Source organism: Thecamonas trahens (genome assembly GCF_000142905.1).
Source record: "Thecamonas trahens ATCC 50062 unplaced genomic scaffold supercont1.70, whole genome shotgun sequence".
NCBI lineage: Eukaryota > Apusomonadida > Apusomonadidae > Thecamonas > Thecamonas trahens.
Window position 1 is genome coordinate 42,449 of NW_013657610.1, and position 20,148 is coordinate 62,596.

The 20,148-nt window shown below is 64.4% G+C and overlaps 4 protein-coding genes across 4 annotated transcripts; 2 read left to right on the forward strand and 2 right to left on the reverse strand.

Moving 5' to 3' along the window:
- Positions 1-6: 6 nt before the first annotated feature.
- Positions 7-8,435, reverse strand: AMSG_11170 (uncharacterized protein; the record flags this gene model as incomplete). Its single annotated transcript, XM_013897469.1, has 2 exons — positions 7-1,304; positions 2,153-8,435. 2 exons carry the CDS (start codon positions 8,433-8,435, stop codon positions 7-9), a joined length of 7,581 nt encoding a protein of 2,526 aa, XP_013752923.1.
- Positions 8,436-9,204: 769 nt separating this feature from the next.
- AMSG_11171 (N-acetylglucosamine-6-phosphate deacetylase) lies at positions 9,205-10,934 on the forward strand (the record flags this gene model as incomplete). Its single annotated transcript, XM_013897470.1, has 2 exons — positions 9,205-9,228; positions 9,345-10,934. The coding sequence occupies 2 exons, from the start codon at positions 9,205-9,207 to the stop codon at positions 10,932-10,934; spliced, it is 1,614 nt and encodes a 537-aa protein (XP_013752924.1).
- Positions 10,935-10,951: 17 nt separating this feature from the next.
- Positions 10,952-13,836, reverse strand: AMSG_11172 (hsp71-like protein; the record flags this gene model as incomplete). Its single annotated transcript, XM_013897471.1, has 3 exons — positions 10,952-12,912; positions 13,597-13,672; positions 13,819-13,836. 3 exons carry the CDS (start codon positions 13,834-13,836, stop codon positions 11,018-11,020), a joined length of 1,989 nt encoding a protein of 662 aa, XP_013752925.1. The 3' UTR covers positions 10,952-11,017.
- Positions 13,837-14,826: 990 nt separating this feature from the next.
- On the forward strand, positions 14,827-19,915 carry AMSG_12421 (uncharacterized protein; the record flags this gene model as incomplete). Its single annotated transcript, XM_013897483.1, has 3 exons — positions 14,827-15,340; positions 15,973-18,655; positions 19,356-19,915. Exons 1-3 carry the CDS (start codon positions 15,041-15,043, stop codon positions 19,913-19,915), a joined length of 3,543 nt encoding a protein of 1,180 aa, XP_013752937.1. The 5' UTR covers positions 14,827-15,040.
- Positions 19,916-20,148: the final 233 nt, after the last annotated feature.

Here is a 20,148-nt window from a genome sequence, read left to right on the forward strand (position 1 = left end):
GGACCGTCATGTGCCCAGCCGGGCAAGGGCGCCGTCGACAAGATCGAGGAGACGGACGTCGCCAAAGCGGCCGTGCTTCCGGATGATAAAGGCGCGGAGCTGGCGGAGGCGGTGGAGGTCGGCGAGCGACTCCAAGGTGCGGGCGACGACGGCCCAGTGCTTGCAGCGGGTGGCGAGCTTGATGCGGGCCTCTGGGTCAGCGATGAGGCCAAGGAAGTAGTCGACGAGGTCGGGCGGGGCGTCGTGGGCGACGGCGGCGGCGACAAAGGGCTCCCAGCCGATGACCGACTTGGGCTTGCGGCGGCGAGCCTTGGCCGGGTTTTTGGCGAGTGCCTTGCGGGCGGCGTGGTAGTCGGCGCCGGCCCAGGCCAGGCTCCGCAGCAGCTCCCAGTCGCCGATCTGTGCGGCGGCAAGGGCCGACTTGCGCATGTAGGCCGCCGGCGAGAGGGCGAGGGCGGCAGCCAAGGCGCGCGGCGAGGCGACCGAGTCGTCGGGCGCGGCGCGGTGGTAGAAGAGCAGGTAGTGGGCAGTGGCGTAGACAGAGCGGCCAAGGAGCGGGCGCGGTGGGAAGCGGAGCAGAATGGGCGGCGGGTTGCTGCCAGCGGCGGCGGCAGCATCCATCTTCTGGACCTTGGCCTGGATGCGGAGGAGCGCAATCTGAGCAGCGATAGACGAGCGGAGGAAGCCGCGCGGCGACTCGCGGGCGGCCGGATCAGCAGCAGCCTTTGCAGCAGCCTCCAGCGCCGGCAGGCGGCGATCGGGCGGGGCGGCCAGAGCAGCGCGGAGGAGGGCCCATGCCGAGGCCGGCGGTGGGAGCAGGGCGCGGGTGGCGGCAATCAGCTCCGGGTACGCGCCAACGGCGCGGAGATGGGCCAGGTAGTAGGGGACGGCTGCAGGAGCGGCAGCGAGCATATCGTAGAACGCCGCCGCCGTCAACGACGCCCGCTCCCCAGCCAGCACATCGATCACAGCATGACCGGCACAGCGATCAGCCAGAGCGGTGAGCAGCGCAGCCTTTGCCGCCGGCGACGGCAGAGCGCGAAGAGCAAGCGGAGCGCCCGCCAAGACCGCCGCCACCGCCGCCGGCACCGGATTGGGAGTGGCCGCAGAGGCCGAGGCGGAGCGAGACGAGGCGGAGCGAGAGGAGGCGGAGCGAGACGAGGCGGAGCGAGACGAGGCGGAGCGAGACGAGGCGGAGCGAGACGAGGCGGATCGGAGGCGTGTGCGGAGGGCGGTGATGGTGGCATCACGGGCAGAGAGGTCTGCGGTGAGGGCGGTGATGGTGGCATGGCGTGCGGAGAGGTCTGCGGTGAGGGCGGTGATGGTGGCGAGGGCCGAGGCGAGGGCAGGGCAGGGGGAGGAGGGGGAGCATTGGAGGGGGAGGGGGGGAGGGGGAGGGGGGGAGGGGAGGGGGGAGGGGAGGGGGTGGCGAAGGGGTTGAGGGCTGTGGAGGGGGGAGGGGGGGTGGGGGTGGGGGTGGGGGTGGCGAAGGGGTTCATGTCGTGGAGGGGTGACAGGTGACGGGGTGGGAGGGGAGGGGAGGGGGGGTGGGAGGGGAGGGGAGGGGGGGATCATGGTCAGTGTGACTGATGCCATCATGGTCATGGTCATGGTGGTCATGGTGGTCATGGTGGTCATGGTGGTCATGGTGGTCATCATGGTCATGGTGGTCATCATGGTCATGGTCATCATGGTCATGGTGGTCATCATGGTCATGGTGGTCATCATGGTCATGGTCATCATGGTCATGGTGGTCATCATGGTCATGGTGGTCATCATGGTCATCGTCATCATAGTCATGGTGGTCATCATGGTGGTCATCATGGTCATCATGGTCATCATGGTCATCATGGTCATGGTCATCATGGTCATCATGGTCATGGTCATCATGGTCATCATGGTCATCATGGTCATGGTGTCATCATGGTCATGGTCATCATGGTCATGGTGGTCATCATGGTCATGGTGGTCATCGTCATTGTCATCGTCATTGTCATCGTCATCATGGTCATCGTCATCATGGTCGTCACCATCATCACCACCACCACCATACCCCCCCCCCCCCCCACCACCACCACTCCCCCCCACTCCCACCATCTCAATCATCATCATCATCATCATCATCATCATCATCATCATCATGGCTACATACGGTCGATGTCGGACACCTCGCTCTTGTCGACCCGGCCCTCGGCTCGTCGCCGGAGGTAGAGCGCAGATCGCCAGGCCACAACGCCAACGCTGACGATGATGACAAACGAGAGGAGGACGTTGCGCTGGATAGTCGACTTGCCGCCGTCAAGGCCGTCCGAGTCGGCAAAGATGACGAGCTGGACCGACGAGCCGATGCCGATGGTCAGCTGGAAGAGGTTGTTGTGCGTGCTCTTGAAGGGCCAGAAGAGGCTGATGAGGACAACGTTGACCAGTAGGCTGAGGCCGACCACCATGATCCGCACCGACGTGCCCGCGATGAGCACCGTCTCGAGCACAAGGACCACGCTCGTCACCAGCGTCGCCACGCGGAACCAGAACACGCCCGGCTGCAGGCCACGGACCAGAAAGGCAAACGCGCCGCCCTTGAGCTCGGCCATCGCCTCGGCGTTTGCCCCGTACGCCCGATACATCAGCCAGAGCACCACCACCGGGAACGCCACCAAGTACATCGCCGCGAGCAGGATGGCCACAGCAAGCGTCGCCGTGTGTGCGCCCTGGAAGCACTCGGTCGAGAGCTCCACCGCGAGCCGTGCAGATCCGTTCACCGTCGTGCAGTGGAAGGCGTTGATGACCCGGAGCGTGATCTGGAGGTACACCGCCGCCAGGAGCATCACAATCGACACCCGTGCCCGTCGCGCCCATCGCTCGCCTCTCGTCCGCGGCTCGGTCTCGTCCTCGCCGCTTGTCAGCGACTCGATGTCGTCCACGGTCTTCGCCGGCACGATGCTGCTCGCGCGCGACGAGCTCCCACTGCTGCTGCCGCCGCTACTGCCGCTGGAGCTGCTAGAGCTGGAGCTCATCGATTTGCTTGGCATGCTCGCCGTCGATGAGCTGGTCGCGGTCGATGCCGAGCCTGTCTCCTCCTCCTCCTCCTCATCCTTATCCTCATCCTCATCCTTCTCGCCGCTCTCCGTGCTGGCCATGCTCTCCATCACCACGCCGGTCATGGCATCGTCGTTGCCCGAGCCATCGCCCGCCTCTGGCGTCTTGGACTTGTTGCGGCGGAGGACAAGGCGATGGCCGATGACGGCGTAGACCCAGGCGGCGGCGACAAAGAGGACGGCGGCGAGGGCGACGAGGACCAGGGTGCCCCAGAAGAGACGGGCAAAGTTGGATGAGCCGGCGCTGGCAAAGTAGCAGTTTGGCTTGACAAACTCGACGTCAAAGAGGATGAAGGAGAGCGCGCGGAAGATGTCCGAGAGCGTCTTGCCCGCATCGCCCGAGATCCGCGCACTCGTAGTCCTCCCCACAAACACAAACTGCTGCAGCGAGAGGACGATCGAGACAAACGACGACATGCGGACGACCGAGAGGAGCGCCACCGCGAGGGTGACCAGGCCGATGAGGATGAGCGCCGCCAGAACCAGGACGGCGAGCTCGGCCGTATCGCCCCGCTCGCACGCCCGGCACACCCCGGCGTCCGAGTAGAAGTCAGGCTCGCGGCATTCGGCACAGTACCGGCCGGTGTAGCCAAGATCCTCGTCACATCGCGCCGTGACTCGCGCGCCTGAGTCGTGCAGCACCACAGGGCAAGCCGCCACCGCGCCCATGGCGCCACAGCACGCCTCCTCCAGCGTGCATCGCCCGGGCGCGTTCCGCTCGCTCGGCGACCAGTAGCCGCGGAGTGGCCAGATGCGGACGCCGCCGGGGCAGTACCCGCCCTCGGGGCACGACTTACACTGCCCATCGGCATAGTACTGACCGATGCGGACGCAGTCGGCCGCAACCGCGCCCGACAAGTCGACGTAGACCAGGCCGGTCAGCGAGATCGACGTCGCCGACACGTTGAGCGTAATCGACGGATAGCCGTCGCCGAGGCCTCCGGGCACGTCAAACTGGACCGATGTGTCGGTCACCACCAGCGCCCGTGCCGATGACATCTCCACCTTGGTCACGTTGCCGTTGATGGACACTGAGACGTCGCCGTCGCGGAAGCCCTCGCCGCCCACCACCACCGTCCCGCCCTGCGGACCGAGGATGCAGCCGGAGACGCATCCGTCGATGCGGACGCGGACAAAGGCCCGCTCCGTCGGTGCCCCGCCGCGCGCCAGCGAGCACGGCGCAGGCTCGACACGATTACCGATGCCAAAGGCGCCGGCGTCGATCGTCGGGTTCGCCGCCCCGCGGTCTGCATCCAGCAACGCGTTGAGCGGCGAGGACAGGTTGGCCACCGCGCTGGTGGCGAGATTGTGGACGATGATGCCGTGGGTCACCGTCGCGCTGCCTGGTGTCGCGCTAGCTGCCCGGCCCGAGGCCAAGAGGCACCCGTAGCACGCCCGATTTTGCCGGACGGTGGTGTTGGTCATGACGAGCGCGCCGGGAGCCGTCCAGCCCATAGCCAGCTCGGCCGTCGTGAGCTCGGCGATGTAGATCGTGCCGTTGCGCGCCGAGTTGGACGTCAGCGCCGATGACGCCACGTTGACGGTGGCGCCGAGGCCGACCGCCACCGCCGAGCCGAGGCTCGCCACATTGTCGGTGACAGTGAGATCGGCGAGGGAGACGTCGGCGTTGGTGGCAAAGATGCCGCCGCCGAGCTCGGCGGCAAAGCCGCTGACACTCCCGCCGGACCACACCACGTCGACCCGGCCCACACCCGGCGGCGCGCCGATGTACACACCGCCGCCAGCGGCCACAGACTCGCGATCGGGACGGGCGGTCAGGACGCCGTTGTTGATGGAGATCCGCGCGCCCACCGCCGCCAACGTCAGCGCCTGGCCCGAGCTCGCTGCGCCGGCCGAGACGTTGCAGTTGGAGAGCGAGAGACCGTTGAAGACGACCGGACCGGAGAGGGTGCCGTTGACGACGACGCAGCCGCCTGATGTGGCCAGTGCCGATCCCGCCGAGAGGCTGCCGTCGACGGCGAGGTTGCTGACGGTGATGCCGGGCGAGTCGATGATGGTCATGACCTGGGTCTGGGCCGTGGCGCAGTTGAAGGTGACCGAGGTAAAGTCGATGACCATGCCGGGAGGAAGCGAGGAGGAGAGGCGGAGCGGGACGGAGCAGTCGGAGAAGACCGTCGGGGCAAAGGTGATGGGCCCGGGCGGCGATGGCGGGAGCGAGTCCAGATACGTCTGCAGGAGCGGGATGGACGAGTCCGGCACAGCCGACGTCACCGCCATGTTGGTGCACGGCGCGTGGACAACCCGTGAGCCAGAGCTCGACGCTCCCGACGTCACGGTGCGGATCCCGCTTGGGTCGGAGATCTCGCCCAGCGGGAAGGCCGACGACGGATCGGCCACGTGAGCCACGTTGTCGGTAAAGGCGCAGCCGGCGTCAAAGGTGACGGGCGGTGCGGGTGATGCCGCCGGATTGATGTAGAGGACCGAGGCGAGGCAGCCGCGGATGCGGGTGAAGCTCGTGCCGGTCACGGTCAGGCCCGGCGTGCCCGACGCGATGTACAGCGCGGCCCGGCCGGTGACCGAGTCGACAAAGGTCGAGCCGGTGACGACGGCCGTACCGGTGCTGCTGAGCGAGATGAGCGAGCCATCGCCGGTGCCGTATCCGCTGTGGCGCCGGATGGTGACGCTGTTGACGACGAGCGAGCCGCCGCCAAACGACTCGATGGCGCCGCCGATGGAGGTCGAGTCCTGGATGACGGCGCCTGGACCGAGGGTGAGGGTGCCTGTGCTCGTGTCCATGCCCACCACCGCTGACGAGGTGGACGAGCATCTCGTGATGGTGCCCAGAAAGGTGACGATGGGCGTGCCGCCGCCGCTGTGGCGAAGGTAGATGGCTCCGCCGCCGTCGTCGGCAAAGGCGTCCGAGATGGTGCAGTCGGCGTCAAAGGTGACCATCGGCGATTGGCCTGTCGACCGCACCAGCACGCCGCCGCCAAACGCTGACGACGAGCAGTGGGCGATGTGCACGTTGTGGAAGCTGGCGGTGACGCCCACGCTGGAGATCGAGACGCAGCCGCCGGACGAGGCCGCTCCAAACCGGACCCGCAGCCCGGTGATGTCCACCGTGCCTGAGGTGGAGAGAGAGAGCCGATTGACGGTAAAGCCCGTGAGGTCGACGGTGTGCGATGCCGAGATGGAGAGCGTTCCGAGGTAGGTGCCCGGCGTGAGCGACGTGACCGTCCCGCCGGTGATGGCGGCCGCCAACGTGGCGGCGGTAGGGATGGCAAAGCCGCGCACCGCGTTGCATGGCGAGCCGTCATCGATGAGCATGGACGACATGTCGATCGACGGCACGCTCGACGATGCACTCAGTGACGCACCAGGCGTGAACGAGAGCTCGCCAAAGATCCACCTGGCCGTGTCCGACGAGCCAAACGAGATCAAGTTGCTCTCAAAGGAGTGGAAGATGTTGACAAAGACCGATGGCCCGGCGATGAGCATGAACGACGCCTCGCACCCGATGTTGTTCTGGAACCGCGAGAAGCCCGGCGTCTGGACCACGCTGCTTGCGCCAGCCACGGCAAAGGCGCCTCCTCGGTTGCCGAGGCAGTCGTCGATGTTGACGGCGGAAAAGGTGAGCGGCGCGTCGTCGAGGGAGACGCATCCGCCATCGCCGCCAGCCACGTTGTTGTTGATGGTGGCAGTGTTGAGCGCGAGTCCGCCGCCGGCCACGTGCAGCCCGCCACCGTTGCTCCCGGCATCGCAAAAGGTGATCGAGGTCGTGTCGAGGGTGAGGGTGTGGGCGGGTGTGAGGGCGATGGCCAGCCCGCCGCCGTTGCCCGATGTGGCGGTGCTTGTGGTGATGGTGACGCCGGTCCAGACCGAGGCGCTCGATCCGGCCGAGACAGCGTAGTCCACTGCGCCGCCGTTGGCAGACGCCGTGCATGCCGTGAACGAGACCGAAGTGAGGTTCATGGCGGCGCCGCCGCCGGAAAAGGCGAGACAGCCGCCCGATGTGCTGGTGGCGGTGGCAAAGGCCGTGCCCGTCAGGCTAATCGGCGCAGCTGCATTCAGAGCCTGGAACAGCCCGCCGGGCGACGATGTCTGCAGACCGTTGGTGAGGGTGCCATCGGTGATGGCCAACGGAGCCGAGAGGCCCGAAACGGTGATGGCGCGGCCAGCGCCGGCGCAGTCGATGGTGGCTCCGGTCATGGTCCACGAGCGGGCGGTGGAGCCCGAGACGACGACGCCATCGGAGCCGCATCCGGTGTAGGTGAGCGGGGGGATGGTGAGCGGCGAGATCGCGGCCGAGTCGTCGACAAGGACCTGGAGGCCCGCCACAGAGGCCACCGCCGGGAGACTGGCGTAGACAGCGCAGGCGAGCGGGAAGATGCCGACGTTGGTGGTGGAGGGCGAGGCAAAGGCTGCGGCCGTGCTCGCGGCGCCATTGAGGAAGACCGCGCCTAGCGGGAGCGATCCGTCGGCGTGATCGGCGGTGAGCGAGGTGGTGCTGGTGAGCGAGACCGTGCCGGCGACGGTGACGGCACCGGCGATGGCGGCGGGCGAGAGGCGGGCGATGGAGCCGGCGCACATGATGGTGTCGGAGACGGCGGTGGTACCTGCCAGGGCAAAGACAAACGAGCCGGACGCCGTCGACTCGAACAGCGTCCGCCCGCGGATGCCTGATACGACCGACCCGCCATCGATGGTAAAGGTGCCTGTGGCGGCCGACGTGGCGTGGACCAAGGCGCCGGCGTTGAGCGAGCCGGTGAGGGTGGTGATGGAGGCGGCGGTGAGCGTAGTCGTCGACGAAGAGGCCAGAGCAAAGACCGATGCGACGACGTTGGCGTTGAGCGACAAGCCCGTGGCACTGATGGCCATGGTAGACGAGGCGATGTCAAAGAGGTTAGCAGACGTGGCAAAGTTGGTGATGGTGAGGCCGGAGAGGACGAGGGTGGTGCCCGAGACCGACGCCGTGTCGCGATAGACAGCGCCAGAGGTACCTCCCGAACCCGAGATAGACGACGATCCGGTAAAGGTGATGGTATTGGACGAGGCCGTGTTGGAGATGGCGACCACGTTGCCCGGGGCAAAGACAGCATCATTAAAGGTGATACTCCTCCCGGTGGCGGAGATGACGATGGGCACGACCGAAGAGAGTCCGCACGCAAAGTTGAGCCCATTGATGGTAAGATCGCTGCCCGTAGACGAAAACTCGAGCGCCGTGTTGCATGTCAGGCCCGTCTCCACCACATTCACCGTCGTCTGCGTATCCACCGCTGCTTGGTACGACGAAATGTCCGTCGCATCCGTCCGCTCCGTCACGACCGAGACACCGACGATGACCACCGCCAAGACGAGAACTGCGCTGACGTGAGCCATTTCCTCGTTCTGGATGTGGCGAGTGGTGCTGGGGGAGAGGGGTGTGTCCGGGGGTAGGTGGGGTGCTGAGTGTGGTGGGGTGCGGCGGGGTGCGGCGGGGTGCGGCGGGTGCGGAGTGGCGAGTGCAGCGTGGGTTTGGCGGATTGAAATTATTTTTTGCGGGACTTTGCGGTAACTGGCTCATCCCATGGCTTGTGTTGGACAAGGGGAGGGTGGGGTGGATGGGGTGGAGTGGCAGTGGGAGGGGGGGGGGGGGGGATGAGAGGTAGGAATGCGTATTGAGGGGGAGGGACGGTGTGGGGTTGGTATGGATGGTGTGGATGGTGGGGATGGTGGCGGTGGCGGTGCGGATTTTTTGGCGGCTCGGTAGAGACGGGCGACGGAAAAAGAGGGAGAGGTTGATGGAGAGAGAGAGAGAGTGCTTGATGAAGGCAAGGAGGGTAGAATTGGGATAGCGAAGGGCCGTTGGGGATGAGCTGTGGTTGGAGATCGAAAGAGGTGGCGTCCAGAGTGCTGGTTGGCGTACATATGTGAGGTCTGTTTGGGAGATTTTTTTTCCGACTGCACATGGGTGTATCGCTGGCTTTGGGGGTAGGGACAGGGTTGTGTAGAAGCCTACGTGTGCCCATGCTTGAATTACAGGCTCCAATAGAGGTCGCCTGGGGTATGTGTGCGGGGAGGTGGTCCACAGCGAGCGCACTTGACTCTCCACTCCACGGGGAATATATAAGCGTCAGGGATCTTCCTCTCGTCCCTCCCCTCCTTCCTCATGTCGGCATCAGCACCGGGAACTGTCCCACCTTTATCTAGCGGCCGACATGTAGCACCATGGCTTTGCATCGTTGCTAAGAGAGCTGTCCTCGCCGAGCCGATGGCCACCACGCCGACCACGACCGGCGGCACGGCCAGCGGCACGTCCGCCATCACTTTGCCGACGCCGACGCCGACAACGCCCCCGTCGATGATGAGACGGGCGAAGGCGGCTCAAGGAGTCACGACGGCACTCTGTGCGAGACGGACAAAGCGTGCATAGTGACGATCAGTAGCACGAGTGGGCGGATTGTGCAGATCGACTCGGCTGGATCTGCCTCTGCCGTGATCGCCGCCGTGTCTGCCGCCAAAGCCACAGCCGCTGCCTCTGGCTGTTCGCTCTCTGTCCTCCGCGCCGCGGTAGCCATCCCGGGCCTTGTGGACATGCACACGCACGGGCTGACGGGCGACGGCGACGGATGCGCCGACGTGGTGGAGGCATGGGCCGTGCCGGAGCCCTCGCTCGCACGCCTCGCCGCCGCAGGCACTACTTCGGTCGTCCCCTCGCTCACCTTTCCCACCCACAGGTGGGACGCCACCTGCGCCGCTCTGTGTGCCCTGGCCCGTGCTGCCGGTGAGGGGCGGGGGGCGGGCGAGGCGAGCAAGGCGGGCGTGGGCGACTTGGCCGAGGCCGGCGACTCGGTGCGGGCGGGCGACTTGGCCGAGGCCGGCGACTCGGTGCGAGCGGGCGACTTGGCCGAGGCCGGCGACTCGGTGCGGGCGGGCGACTTGGCCGAGGCCGGCGACTCGGTGCGGGCGGGCGACTCGGTGCGGGCGGGGATCGGCAAGGCGGAGCGAAGCTGGATGGGCGCGCGGGTGCTGGGCGTGCATGCCGAGGGCCCTGTGGTAGCAGATGCGGGTGGGCTGCCTGATCCGGGCAAGCGGGCGTGGGCAAGGGAGAGCGCGGCGGCTGTGGAACGGGTGTTGGACGCAGCAGAAGAGGCAGGGATTGCTGTCAAGGTCATGACCATCGCGCCGTCGGCAGACGCAGTGTCTGGGTATGCGGGAATCGCAGCGATGGTCAAGCGCGGAGTGGTGCCGGCGCTTGGACACGACCGCAGCGCGCAGTGGGACCAGGTCATCGGCGCGCTCGAGGCCGCCGCCCCATCCCGCTGCCATCTCACCCATGTCTTTAACGTGCAGACCTTTCATCATCGGCTCCCATCGCTGGGCAACCTCGCGCTCATGCGAAGCCTTCCGCCAAGCCTGGCCCACGTCCCGATGCCGACAGCCGAGGCCGTGGGCGACGGCCTCCACCTCCATCCGACAGTCATGCACGCCCTCGCCACCATCCGCCCACCGACCTCGCTCGCCTGGATCTCCGACTCGATCCTCACTCCGTCGGCTGTCGGCGACCACGCGTACTGCGGCCGTCGGGTGGCCATCGGCTCGGTCCCGGGCTGCTCCACGCCGGCAGTCGTGCTCGCCAGCGGCGACACGGACGCTGCCCCAGTCATCGCCGGCTCGTGCAGTGCCCTCCTTGATACGGTTCGCCTCCTCGTCAACGAGCTCGGCATTGCGCTCGACGACGCCGTCCGCACTTGCGCTACCACGCCCGCAGACATTGTCGGCGCAGACCATGTCGGCCGCCTTGCTGTCGGCGCCATGGGCGACGTACTCCTCCTCGACGCCGATCTCGCACTCATTGCTGTGATTATGGGTGGCGTGCTTGTCCCGGCATCAGGCTAAGTGAGCCGTGATGACGATGGTAATGTTGGTTTTAGCGCGCGGGGGAAAATGCTTGGGAAAACGGCTGCATGCAGTGGGGCCACTCAGTCAAGCTCGGACTCGTTGACGACGGGCGTGGGAGCAGCCGGAGCAGCGGCGATGGAGTCGACAAAGGCGTGGAGCTCCTTAGCTTGAGCCTCAAACTCCTCTCGCTCGGCATCTTGGTTGGCGTCGAGCCAGGCAATGGCCTCGTCGATCCTGGCAGAGATCTTGGCCTTGTCCGGCTCGGTAGCAGAGACGGTACCGTCTCTCACGGCAGTGCGGAGGGAGAAGACGGCGGCCTCGAGGTCGTTGCGCGCCGAGATGCGGCGGCGGATGATGTCGTCCTCTGCAGCGTACTTCTCCGACTCGGCCACCATGCGATCGATGTCGTCCTTGGAGAGGCGAGCCGAGTCGTTGGTGATCTTGATCGAGTGCTTGTGGCCCGACGACTTGTCCTGGGCCAAGACGTTGAGGATGCCATCGGCGTCGATGTCAAAGACAACTTCGATCTGCGGCTTTCCGCGCGGCATGGGCGCGATGCCCGTGAGCTCGAACTTGCCGAGGAGGTTGTTGTCCGCTGTCTGCGCCCGCTCGCCCTCAAAGACCTGGATGAGCACACCCGGCTGATCGTCAGCGTAGGTGGAGAAGATCTGGGTCTTCTTGGTGGGAATGGTTGTGTTCCGCGGGATGAGGTTGGTCATCAGCCCGCCAGCGGTCTCCAGCCCGAGCGAGAACGGGGTCATGTCGAGGAGAAGGAGCTCAGCGAGCTTTCCGCTGGTGTCACTCGCGCCCGATAGGACGGCGGCATGGACAGCAGCGCCGTGGGCGACAGCCTCGTCCGGATTGATCCCCTGCGACGGCGCGCGGCCGGCAAAGTAGTCTGCAAGGAGGGCGCGGACACGTGGGATGCGCGTGGATCCGCCGACGAGAACAATGTCGTGGATGTCGGCCTTGGCGAGCTTGGCGTCGGTCAGCGCCCGCTCGACAGGGCCGATGCACTTGGCAAAGAGGTCGTGGTTGAGCTCCTCAAAGCGGGCGCGGGTGATGGACGAGTAGAAGTCGACGCCCTCGTAGAAGGCGTCGATCTCGATGGAGGCGTTGGTCGAGGCCGAGAGTGTGCGCTTGGCGCGCTCGCAAGCAGATCGTAGCCGGCGCATGGCCCGGGCGTTGCCGGTGACATCGGCACGGTGCTTGCGCTTGAACTCGCGGACAAAGTGGTTGACAAGGCGGGCGTCAAAGTCCTCGCCGCCGAGATGGGCGTCGCCAGCGGTGGCCTTGACCTCAAAGATGCCGTTGTCGATGGTGAGGACTGAGACGTCAAAGGTGCCGCCGCCCAGATCAAAGATGAGCACGTTCTTCTCAGCGCCCTCGTGGTGGAGGCCATAGGCGATGGCGGCGGCGGTCGGCTCGTTAATGATGCGAAGAACGTTGAGGCCGGCGATGGCGCCGGCGTCCTTGGTCGCCTGCCGCTGGGCGTCGTTAAAGTAGGCAGGGACAGTAACAACCGCGTTGCCCACGTCCTCGCCGAGGTATGCCTCGGCAACGCGCTTCATCTTGGTCAGGACCATGGACGAGATCTGCTCCGGCGAGAAGACCTTGGTCTCGCCGCGGAACTCGACCTCGATCATGGGCTTGCCCTCGTGCTCGACAACGGCAAAGGGCCACGAGGCCATGTCGGCCGCCACAGTGGAGTCGGCAAACAGGCGGCCAATGAGGCGCTTGGCATCAAAGACTGTGTTCTTGGCGTTCATGGCAGCCTGCAGCTTGGCGCCGTCACCGATGAGTCGCTCGGCGTCGGTAAAGGCGACATACGATGGCGTCGTCCGGTTGCCCTGCTCGTTGGCGATGATCTCGACGCGATCGTTGCGCCACACGCCGACGCACGAGTATGTGGTCCCGAGATCAATGCCGACAGATGCGCCAGCAGTGTGAGAAGCCATGGTTGGGTTGATAGAGACTGATGGTGTGTGGAGAGAGGGTGGGGAGGAGGGAGAAAGAGAGCGAGTTTTGACATCCAAAAAGAAAAAATGCGCCTTCATGAAGGCGTTGATCTCCCACATGGACAACATGGCAACAAAGAGGATGACACAAGAGCATGAAGAGGTTAAAAGGTTGTCGCAATCATGAGTACGTACATATGAATAGTGGTGAGAGGGTTGAAGAGTGGTCAGAAGGATGAACTAGGGGTAGGAGGACGACGGGAAGGAGAAGGGAGGGGGAGAGAGGGAGGAAGAAGAGGAGAAAAAATCTGTGGAGGCATGGTTCCATGCGCACGGAATGTTCCGGTTGTTGTGAGAGAGGGAGAGGGGGGGGGGGGGCTATGAGAGGATCTATTGGTGATGAGATGGGCTACTTTTCTCTGGTGGTGGCATTCTTCTTGCTTGTGGATGTGTGGTCTGGATGGTGGTGCCATAGACGATGACGATGATGAACCGCTTGCGACTGACAGTGTGTGTAGAGCGGAGAGCAGCCATAAGCTACAGTGTCCGCATCCATCATCACTATGCTCTACACAAGCTATCCATGATGGGCACAGGGGGGGGAAGGGTAGAGTGGCATGGGTTAGTGTGCTGATCTTGCTTCTCCTAAGGTCCATGCGCCCCCTTTCTCGTTCGCTGGTCCTCCGATCCATCGCCTCGACCGCTGCCGGACTCGCGGTCTGCGAAGAGCTGGCACTTCTGCATGATCTTGGCCTTGGCCTTGCCCTTGACCTTGACCTATCTTCGATCCCGTTCTCGCTCACGCTCACCCTGCACCCACCGCTCTCCCCTCGCTCGACAACGTTCGCGGCAATGACCTTTCACACCAAAAAAAACGCATTTGCAATTGCAAAAGTGCATTTTTGTGTGACGGCGGAGAATACTGGCGCCACCATCAGCATGGGAGAGGGCAGGCAGAGGCGTACTACTACTACTACCGCGAGATACTTAACCTCTCTCGCAGGTTGATCTCGTGCAGGCTTGTAGGCTTGCTATCCAGCAGCAACAAAGAGTATGGTCAAGGCGAAGCCCCTGTTGGAGGCGGAGGGGAGGAAGACCGGGTCGAGCGGGCGGAGGAAGAACCGGGGCAAGCGATGCACATTCCGGGCCTTCCTGAGCGTCGTTCTCCCACACACCATGGACAATGCGACCAGGGTCAAGAGGAAGCAAGCCCTGACAAATGCCATCAAGAAGGCGGCAGGCGGCAAGGGTGAGGCGACCATCGACGAGGTGCACAGCGGCATGAAGGAGTTCCTTATGGCTGACAGGTCGGCGACGGCACAGTACGCAGCTCGGAAGCTTACACCGAACATGTGTCTCGCCATGGCCCGGTGCTACGCCTTTGAGCCGAGCACGCGATCGGAGGACAACTCGTCCACCAGCAACGTGAATGACGACAAGCGTCGGGCGCGAGCCCTGGAGCAGACGGAGAGGGACCGCATCAAGATCAACACGCTGATGGGCGAGACAGTCACTCGGTATCACAAGACCAACCAGGCCAAGGTCAACCGCGAGAAAACCAAGGACAAATACGCCGGCAAGGACGTGAGCGCCATCGAAGATGCCCTGGCGCCGACCATTGACGATGTGACCACGTCGATGAAAGCGATGGAGGAGTGTGGTGCGGGCGAAGCTGTGGTGTTGCGCAAGGCCGAGATGATGACCATCGACTTGCCGCTGGCAGAGCCATCGAGCAGCGACTCGAGCTCGACCTCATCCGTCGCGTCCTGTGCGGATACGCTGCTGCAGCCGACATGGTCGGACAAAGCTGGGGGGCTGTACAACGAGGTGCTGCCCGGGCTGATGACGCAGGATGCGATGTACGGCCAGCAGTTTTGCCTGCCACCGATTATCCATGGGTGCGAGTCGAGTCTTCTTAGACGAGCTAGTCCTGTAGCCGATGCGATGACGGTCGCTGCAGGCGTGGGCACTGATTGGTGCTACAATCTAGATCTGATCGAGTCTGAGGATGAGTCGAACAACAGCGACAACAGCACGGTGCTCTCGTATCTCAAGTAGTTGTTCTCGCTCCGTCAGTAGTGAAGCAGAAGGTGGCTGTGGTGGAGGGAGGGGTCTTCGCCCGTCTCCGTCTCCGTCTCCACCAACATGGCCATCCCTGCCAACATGATCATCACCATCATTTTCTTCTTCTTCAACATCAATAAAATCATCATCATGGTTGTGGTGGTCATGGTGGTCATGGTCCTGGTGGTCATGGTGATCATGGTGGTCATGGTGGTCATGGTGGTCATCATCATCATCATCATCATCATCATCATCATCATCATGGTCATCATCATCATTGTCATCATCATCATCATCATCATCATCATCATCATCATCATCATCATCATCATCATCATCATCATCATCATCATCATCATCATCATCATCATCATCATCATGGTCATCACCATCACCCCCATCACCATCCCCCCCCCCCCCAACCCCCCCCTCCCCCCAACCCCTCCCTCCATTCCTTCCGCCAATTCCTTCGATATCTTTCTGTTTGTCCTCCCCTCCTCTCACTTCACCCCCCCCCACCCCACCACCACCACCACCATCACCACCACCACCACTACACACACACCATGGGACGGCGCAACCGACGACGGCGCAAGAACGGGCGGCGACAGCAGCAGAGCTTTGGAGCATGGGCGAGTGGCGGTGGGCAGTCGGGCAGGACGAGTCAGCAGACGTCGACAACGAGCTGGCGGAGTCATACCAAAGTCACTGACGACACACTCCGAGCTGCCTTTCGTCTTGCTCGCCCTGCTTGCGGTGAGCTGGCAGTTGGGCAAGTCGATCGGTCCGAGAAAATTGCCAGTCATTCGGCGGGCAACTGTGCTGCCTCTCCGAATTGTTTGATGAATCTGGCCTCCATCCCCAAGTCGATGACCGGCAAGTCGTCGATGGCCGGCCAGTCGGCGGGAAAGGGCGGCAAGGGGAAGAATGCAGCGAACAAGACAAAGCTGGCAGGAGGGACAAGTGGGTGCGGACGAGTCCGGAGTGATGCCATCGCGTTTATGGGCTTGGAGAACCTGGGCGCGACGTGCTACATGAACTCGCTGTTGCAGACCTTGTTCATGAACGAAGGCTTTACCAGCGGCTTGCTGGCCGCCCAAGTCAAGAATCCGGTTCTCGCCGAGCTCCAGCTTGTCCTTGCTCATCTGGTGGTGGACAAGCGGGTATCGCTGCGGCCAGAGGGCCTTGTCTCTGCCCTTGATCTCGCTCCGCGCGTCCAGCAGGACGCCCATGAGTTCTTCAAGCTCCTCATACACTTTCTGGACAACACTCTCAAGAGCGGCGACGGACCGGAGAGTGTGCGCAATCTTGTGGAGGAGACCTTTGCCGGCCTCCTTGCCTACCACACCGTCTGCGAGGGCTGCGGCACGGATCGCGAGCGGACCGAGCCGTTCTACGAGATTGAGCTCAATCTGCTGGGCGAGGAGCGGAGCTTGGGCGGGCTCATCGAGCAGTACCTGGCGCCAGAAACGCTCGACGGTGACAACAAGTACCTCTGCTCGCAGTGCGAGAGCAAGCAAGTCGCCTCGCGCTTCCTCACCCTCAATGAGCTCCCGCGGGTCCTCAACGTCCAGCTGCTGCGCTTTGTGTACGACGTGGCGACGGGCCGCAAGAAGAAAGTCCACTACGTCATCAACTTTCCGCACGAGCTCGATATGAGCGCGTACGTGGCGAGCGGCGTCGGCGGGGTGTACCGGCTGCGGGCGGTCGTCGTCCACATCGGGTCAACTGCCAACGGCGGGCACTACGTGACCCACGCGCGCGGACGCAGCGGCGACGCGCGATGGTGGAAGTTCAACGACTCGCGGGTGAGCGTGCTCGAGGAGCACGCGGTCGGATACGAGGCGCCGTCATCGCTCTCGGCCAAGGGCAAGGCACTGCTCCGGTCCGCCCCGGCCGGCACCTCGTCGTCGCACAACGCATACATGCTGGTCTATGAGCGCGTCGACGGACCGACGGCGAGTGAGACCGTGCCCGGGATTGTGGTGCCGGATGAGCTCTTTGCGCAAACGCTAGGCCACGGGGCGGTGGTCGACACTACCGGCCTGCTTGCCACCGAGTCGGGCGCGAGCCGCGCGGCTGCGGTTGCGAAGCACAATGAGCTTCTCTGCAACGTGTTTGAGATCGGGGCGCCCGCTGTAAGCGACGACGCGCCGGGCGCAGCGGCGCGGTATGTGTCGCGGGCATGGCTCGGCGAGCTCGCGTCTGCCTTTGACGGCAGCGAGGTGCCGCCGATGGACAATTCGGGACTCGAGTGCGAACACGGCCTGGTCTCGCCGGAGCGGGCGTCGGCGATGAAGCGGCTGAGTGTCGAGGCGTTTGATGCGCTGCTTGCGGCGTACGGCGGCGGGCCTGTGTTTACCCAGGACGACCTCTGCGTGCGGTGCGTCGAGGCTGCCTGCCGGCAGCAGAGCGAGGAGGTGGCAATGCTCGAGGCAAAGCGGGCCATTGCCTCGCGGCTGGACCCCGGCGGGGCCGACACGGACGCGGTGCTGGTGTCGCGGGCGTGGGTGACGGCGTGGCGGGCGGCCAAGAGCTACGAGGCGCTGATGAGCCTCGAGCCGCAGATCAACATCGACATCCTGTGCGAGCATGGCCAGCTGCAGATGCAGACGTCCAAGACGCGGCGACTCTCGCGGATGGCGTGGGACTACTTTGTGGGTCTTGTGGGTGACCGCAGCGCCCAGCCGCCGACGATGATATCTGCCGATGCCGAGCCGTGCGCCGAGTGCCGCGGCGAGGCAGCGAGCGTGAAGGAGGCATTGGCGGCTGAGCGTGGGGTGCGAGCGAACGAGCGGAGTGCGTTTGCCGCCGTCTTTACCCTCCTTGCCGGCGGCAAGCGGGCCAAGAGCCGGCGCAACATCGAGTGGCAGGTGGGCGAGAGCGCGGCAGCGAGCGGCGGCAAGCTCGTTCCGACTCCGCTCTCGTGGCTCCATGCGTGGAAGGCGTACCTGCTTGATGCAAGTGCGCCGGGCCCAGGCCCGCTCTCGCTTGATGAGCTGCGATGCGAGGAGCACGGCGGCCTGACGTACGCGCCGTGGCATGCGGCGGAGAATGATGGCCTGGTGTACCGTCTGGTCAAGGCCAAGCTTGTGGAGGGGCTCGCAGCCATCCACGGAAGCGTCGGTGAGATTGTGGCGCTGGCGCAGGGAGCCACCGCGAGCGAGGCCGTGTGCGCGGCGTGCTCTGAGGCGCGTGTGGCGGCTATCGAGGCGGCGCAGTTTGTGTACGACAAGGCAAACGTGCGGATCAAGTTTGAGCGGGAGGTGACGAGCGGGCGCAAGGGCGGCGGGCGGCGCGGGCGGCGTGGGCCGCAGGTCCGAACGGTGGCGTCATCGGTGGAGCTCTCGGTCGGATCGAACATGACTCTGGCCACCTTTCGCCTGATGGTCTTTCAGCGGACAGACATTGCGCCTGCGCTCCAACGGCTGGTGGTAGAGAGCGGGACGGAGGCCGGTCGTGTGATCGGAGGCGGCGACGAAGAGGTCGTAACGCTCGAGAATGCCCGGATCGTGCCCAAGACCGTCCTCCGCCTCGCACGGCGTCCAGCAAGCGAGCTCTCCGAGGACGAGCTGGCGAGCGTGCGCCAGTTGAAGGCGGCCAAGGCGAGCAAGAAGGACGTATCGGATGGGAAGAGCAGCGGGTATGTGGAGACTGGCTTTGCCGCCACCAAGCTGTCCGGCCTCGCCCCAGGAGGTCCTGACTTTGACCTTGATGAGTAACACACACACACCGAATGCTCCACCATGATCTCCACCGCATCACCCTCAGCCACAAACACCATCAGCCGCATCACCATCAGCAGCATCTCCCGCCCTACAGCAGAAAGTTTTGATCGCGACCGGCGAGCGGGCGGCGGGCGGCGGGTGGCGGGTGGTGTAGCCGGCGAGCGGGCGGTGGAGCCGGCGGTGATTCGGGCGACTCGGTGACTCGACGATTTGAGCGACAGCGACTTTGGCGACGACGACGACGACGACGACGACGACGACTACGGGCCTGACCACGACGACGTTGACGACGACCACCCCACCCGCCCCCCCACCCCCACCCCCACCCCTACACACACACACACACACACACATGAGCACACCAAGTGGGACAACTGAAGCAGCGACGCCGCACCCTGCGCCGCCGCTGCGGTCGTTTGCAGGGCGAGTGAAGGCCTTCCACGAGCGGGCGGAGCGAGTGGTCAGCGGAGGAGGAGGAGGAGGAGAGATGGAGACGGGCATGGGTGGGATGATGGAGGGGAAAACGGAGGAGGGGGGCAAGAGCAAGGAATTGAAGTTGAATGTTCCCGAGAGTGAAAAAAGTGCCATTCAACTGGTGCGACAGGTGGAGAAGACGGTGCCCAATGGAGAAGATCTGGAAGATGGAACGTGGCTGGCTCTCGTCACAGGTGTGCTCCAGGGCGTGGCGGCATCTGGCTCGCAGCCCTTTCCCTGGCCACACCTCCGATCACTCCTCGCTGCTGTGGTTGTGGAACGCGGCGCTGCCTTTTATGCCGCTGTGGCCGATACCGATGACTCCCGCAGGGGCCACTCGTACAGCGACAAGATCGCCACCATTGTGGCCCTGCTGTACGAGTTTGATGATACTCCCTTTACCATCCAGCGCCTGGCCGAGCTCCTCCTCTCGCCGCGGGCGCTTTACACTTCGACGCGCAAGTGGCTCAACGCCGTGACCAAGGCCGTCACTGTCTCGTCCGTCGCTCCCGGCGGCGCCTTTCCTGCCGATCCACCCAAGATGCTCGACGGTGAGCCGTCGCCGTTACCGCCTGATGTGGCTGCTGCACGGGCGAGCGTGCTGGCCGGCGAGAGTGGCGGCGAGTTTGTGGTTGAGGCCCACATCCCGCATGCGTCCTCAGCGCCATCGCCACAGGGCGGGGCATCAACGCCTGTGGAAGCCCATCACGAGAACGAAGCGGCTGTGGCGGCGCCCGAGGGCGTGTCTGGCTGAATAAAGCCAAGTTGTAGCCGGGTCACGGTATCATCGTCGTGGTTGTTGTGGTTGTCGTGGTGGTCGGTATCATCATGGTCACCTCCATCACCCCCCAGCCCCAACATGGTCATGGTCACCCCCCAGCCCCATCATGGTCATGGTCATCCCCCAGCCCCATCACCCCCATCACCTCCATCATCATCACCCCCATCACCCCCATCATGGCCACCCCCATCACCCCCATCATCATA